We start from the raw sequence: 4,882 nt of genomic DNA, 5'->3' as shown, positions 1-4,882 counted from the left end.
TTCCCAACAATTTCCATGTCATTCTCCTCATTCACTTGCTTTTTGTCTATTTCTTGCAGAACAGGGCTGGAATCAGCATTGCTGGTTTTAGGTGTTGATTCATCCTTGAAGACTTTAATTAAACATCTGCAGACATTTCAGTCACATATTTAGTCACTTAAAGGAGCAGTATTATGTATTTCCAGGGACATGGTGCCATTTTATTACACAATCAACTGAATGTAACTGTGTTGCATTCAGTATTTCTATTTTATGCCTTTTTTAGACCAGTTAAATGGTACACAATCAAGGGTAGTTAAGTGTAATCACAAATGACAAAGGTTTCCAGTATCATGGCCTCTGGAAATTACATGTCATTGTGCAGTTTAAATGTCTTGTCTGGAAGAAGGGAGACCCATGCTATTACTTTACCCCAATTAATTATGCATTAATTTATGCAAAGCCATGGTTACCTTGCACTACCCTGTCCTTGTGTAGGTTGTAGTGAGGGCACTGCAAAGGGTACACTTATGTTCCCTTTCAGGTGCACAGGTGTACACTACTGCAACCTTATATACAATATGAAAAGTAATTAGCAAATATTTGTCTGATTATCTACTGATTTTTACATTACAAGATATAAAATGTTTGACCTGATGAAAACTTCAAATAAACACTGGTGTGGCAAGAAAATTTTTAAAACATCTCTTAAAATTTATCAAAATTATTTTTCATCCATTGTCTTTATCCCCTTAGCCTTGCAGTTTCACAGAGGCTCTGGTGCCTGTCTACAGTAGTCATTTAACATGAGGCAGGGTACGACTTGGACAAGTCACCAATCTTTTTCAGGCCAACACACACAGGAAAAGCAATCATTCATACATTCACACACTCTCTCAAGACAATTTTGAGAGACTGATTAACATAATGTGCAGGTTTATGGACTTTAGGAGGAAACCGGAGTACTTAAAAAGAGCACATGACAACAGTGCTAATAACTGCAACATCCATCCCTAAGGTCAATAATTGCAACTTCAAAAGGCTGTAGAAACGTGTTAAAGTTATGCCTTTGCAACTGCTTCTTCTATTATGCCATTTCCAAAAAGAAGAAACAATCAAAGATAAAATAATGCATTTTTAGACATGGTAATATAAAATGTATCTGACCACTGGTCAAAACTGACAAATTCTCTTTACTCTGTCTTTTCTTTTATAGGTGTTGAAGGAAAGCTAAGAACAGCAATGGCTTCCTGTTTGTCCTATGGGTCTTCCTAAAGACTCAGCTCTGGTGCGCTGATGCTGCTACATATTTCGACAACTGAGCTATCCCTCTGTTACTCAGAGTGTGAGATTCTCTTATCCTGGTAGTTTTAAGGCATTGCACTGGCTGAACCCCAGCCATGGAGGTGGCCCTGGTTGACTTTGAGAGCCTGGAGGACATTAGTGGCGCCCTTGAGGATGAGATTGACACCTATGCTGATGAGACAACAGCTCTCACAGTGGAGGTTCCTCCAGAGCAAAACAGCTCTGACATCAATAACCGTCTGCGACCCCATCAACTCTCCTCCACCCCTTCACATTACAACCCGATGTCCTCCTACATTTGGGAATCCACCTCATCTTCACCCATTCCACCAACGCAAACACTGGAAGTACCTCACTCACCAGTGATGCCATCACCAAGCAGAAAGGGTCGCAGTAGTTGTGCCAGTATTATCTCCAACTGGAAGCTGCTGTTAAACAGCGAAGGCATGAAGGAAAGTGAAACGATCTTCAGTCGGCTCACGAAGGAGTGCTGTGAGGATCTGTTTGCAGATAAAAGAGGGTTGGATGATGGAGACCAGAAAGTCATCATCAACATAGCTGGTCTTCGCTTTGAGACACAGCTCAAAGCACTGGACCAGTTTCCTGAGACACTTCTTGGAGACCCCTTTAAGAGGATGGAGTACTTTGATCCAATGAGGAACGAATACTTCTTCGATCGGAATCGACCAAGTTTTGATGGAATCTTGTATTACTATCAGTCTGGCGGCAAAATTAGAAGACCAGCTAATGTTCCCCTTGATGTGTTTGCTGATGAAATTGTATTCTATGAGCTCGGACAAGAAGCTATGGAACAGTTCAGAGAAGATGAAGGATTCATAAAAGATGTTGACATACCTCTCCCTAAAAATGAAATCTATAGGCAATTTTGGCTCCTGTTTGAATACCCAGAGAGCTCCAATGCGGCACGGGGTGTAGCACTAGTTTCTGTCTTGGTCATTGTCATATCTATCATCATATTCTGCATGGAGACACTGCCGGAGTTCAGAGATGACACTGAACTCTTTGCTCCAAGAGTGGTTCAACATGTCAACCAGTCCAAAGTATCCCACACTGGCTCTTTAGCTGGTACAAAGCTCAAAACATTATCCGATCCTTTCTTTTTTATTGAAACTGCCTGCATAGCTTGGTTTGCCTTTGAGTTGATCGTTCGGTTTGTGGTGTGCCCAAGCAAAAGTGAGTTTTTCCACAACCTCATGAACATGATCGACATTATATCCATTATCCCCTATTTTGTAACTTTGATCACAGAACTGGCCACAACCCCTCAGGAGAACTCAGGACAGAACATGTCCTTGGCCATTTTGCGTATCATCCGCTTGGTCAGAGTCTTCCGTATTTTCAAGCTGTCACGTCACTCAAAGGGACTGCAGATCCTGGGACAGACTCTAAAAGCAAGCATGCGGGAGCTTGGTTTGCTCATCTTCTTTCTTTTCATTGGAGTTATTCTTTTCTCCAGTGCCATCTACTTTGCTGAAGTAGATGACCCTGACACACAGTTTGTCAGCATTCCTGACGGGTTCTGGTGGGCTGTGGTGACCATGACAACTGTAGGTTATGGAGACATGTGTCCTATCACACTTGGGGGGAAAGTGGTGGGCACACTGTGTGCAATTGCTGGTGTGTTGACAATTGCTTTGCCTGTTCCCGTCATTGTCTCCAACTTCAATTACTTTTACCACAGAGAGACAGAAGCAGAGGACAAGGTTCCCATGACAGAGGCTCTCGAGCAAGCCATAAATGCGGAAGAAAGTACCAAACAGGGTAGCAATCCTTCAGTTAATAAGGTCAATGGTATCTGACAGAGGAAAAGGAGAAAAACTGCTGACTAAGAAATAACTTATCCATCAAGCAGCAAAAATAGTAGGGAATATAAAAGGAATTAAATTTTAGTGAGAATGAATGCAAAAAATGAACTTAAGATTGAATAAACAGTTATTCTTTTGGTGAAAAAAAAAAAAGTTTTATAGCAACAAACAGGGTGTACCAGACTTACCTCTTGTATTTATGTATTTATTTATTTTTGTATGAAAATGGCACTTTGTGGATTTATCTGAAAATTCACTGTTATTGTTTAGGAATTTTTGTCATTCTTCACTATTGTACGTTAACTTCATTGTTTGTTGTAGCTTTCAATATGTAAGTCTTTCATTGCTATCACTCAAGATGCAAATTAAGTGTTAAACAGTTTCATTGTTAACATTGTTTTTTTTCATAAACTTTGCCATTTGTTCTCATAATCTTAGCTTTTTTTGGTTAAAAAACATTTAAGCGCATATCTTTATTTACAACACAAATTTCAGACATTTAATGTCAAATGTAGCTAAAGGTGAAGATCATAACTATGACCACAAATTAAATGTATATAATGCTCTACAAAAGTATTCATATTCGTTGAACTTTTACAAAGTCACTCAAATTTGGTAGTGTTACAACTACAGGCCTCAGTATATTTTAGTAGAACCCTATAAGGTGGACTAAAACAAACTAATGCAGAATTGTGAAGAGGGAGTATGGCAAGACTTTAAACCCCCCACAGTCATCCAGCTCAACCAACAGACCATACAAGGAGAGCATTAATTAAATGCCAAAAGCCATATTGGGAACACATCAAACAATACGTTGTTTTGACCAGGTTAGAATAAAATGTAACTTTTTGACCCACATGCAAAAACTACACCACTATATTTCATTTGCAGTGTTGGCAGCATCATGCTTTAGACACGCTTTTCTTCGCAGTATCAGGAAAGGTGGTAAGGGATTATTGAATAATGGATGGAGCTAAGTACAGGCAATTCTTGATAAAAATCTGTTATGGCCACATAAGTCTTGGAGGTTCATCATCCAGGAGGACAGTGAGCTTAAAACATAGGTACTATGTAATGGAAGGGATTGAATCAAAGCCCAAGTCCATATTTGTTTGTGAAAGTGTAGCAAGAGTTGAAGAATTACTGTTTCCAATCCCACCCAAAAAAAAAAACTTTGAAAAACCATTACAAATGAACAGCCTTTTAATAAAAAATTTTCTGCAAAACCCACGTTTCTATAAACTGACCAAAGATACCAAGATCTTATCGGATATCTGTCCAAATTCTGGTGTATTATTTTGGTTCGGAAACATTACTTGCGCAGCCAACCCTAAAATGTTGCTAAGGATAAACTTATTTTGATTGGGAGTACGGCCAGGTCTTACCTAATACAACCAAAGTTTTAAAATAATACGTAAAAAAAAAAAAAGCTGACAGAGTTCCTTTAATTTTGTTTGTGAATAATGTTTTCATTTTAGTGCTGCTGTGTTTGTTTACTTAAAAATATTGTTTTTCTAACAATTTCTCACTTACTTTGAGATAAAAAAAAAAACTACCTACCTATAGTTTAACTTACTCCACATTATGAATTACAATGGAGTGCCTTAAAATGTATAATATTAGTGTACTGCTGAATTTGCCATACATAACAATGATACCTAAAAGCATTCATCTTCATTGTTTTCCATTTCAGGTTGCTTGTTAAAAAGAAACATTTTGGCATTTTTTGTTTGTAAATTCAAAAATATATATATTTCATAGCTAAGGTATTC

The 4,882-nt window shown here is 38.3% G+C and overlaps 1 protein-coding gene across 1 annotated transcript; it reads left to right on the top strand.

The window, feature by feature from the left end:
• Positions 1–1,177: 1,177 nt before the first annotated feature.
• Positions 1,178–4,338, top strand: kcna10a (potassium voltage-gated channel, shaker-related subfamily, member 10a). The gene has a single exon (XM_015031173.1). The coding sequence runs from the start codon at positions 1,380–1,382 to the stop codon at positions 3,102–3,104; it is 1,725 nt and encodes a 574-aa protein (XP_014886659.1). The 5' UTR covers positions 1,178–1,379; the 3' UTR covers positions 3,105–4,338.
• The last annotated feature ends 544 nt before the right edge of the window (positions 4,339–4,882 follow it).

The sequence above is a fragment of the Poecilia latipinna genome, unplaced genomic scaffold (genome assembly GCF_001443285.1).
Source record: "Poecilia latipinna isolate Pla-1442-1.1 unplaced genomic scaffold, P_latipinna-1.0 Scaffold199, whole genome shotgun sequence".
In the NCBI taxonomy this organism is placed as follows: Eukaryota; Metazoa; Chordata; class Actinopteri; order Cyprinodontiformes; family Poeciliidae; genus Poecilia; species Poecilia latipinna.
Note: the sequence above shows the minus strand (reverse complement) of the source record. Positions and strands in the feature narration are given on the sequence as shown.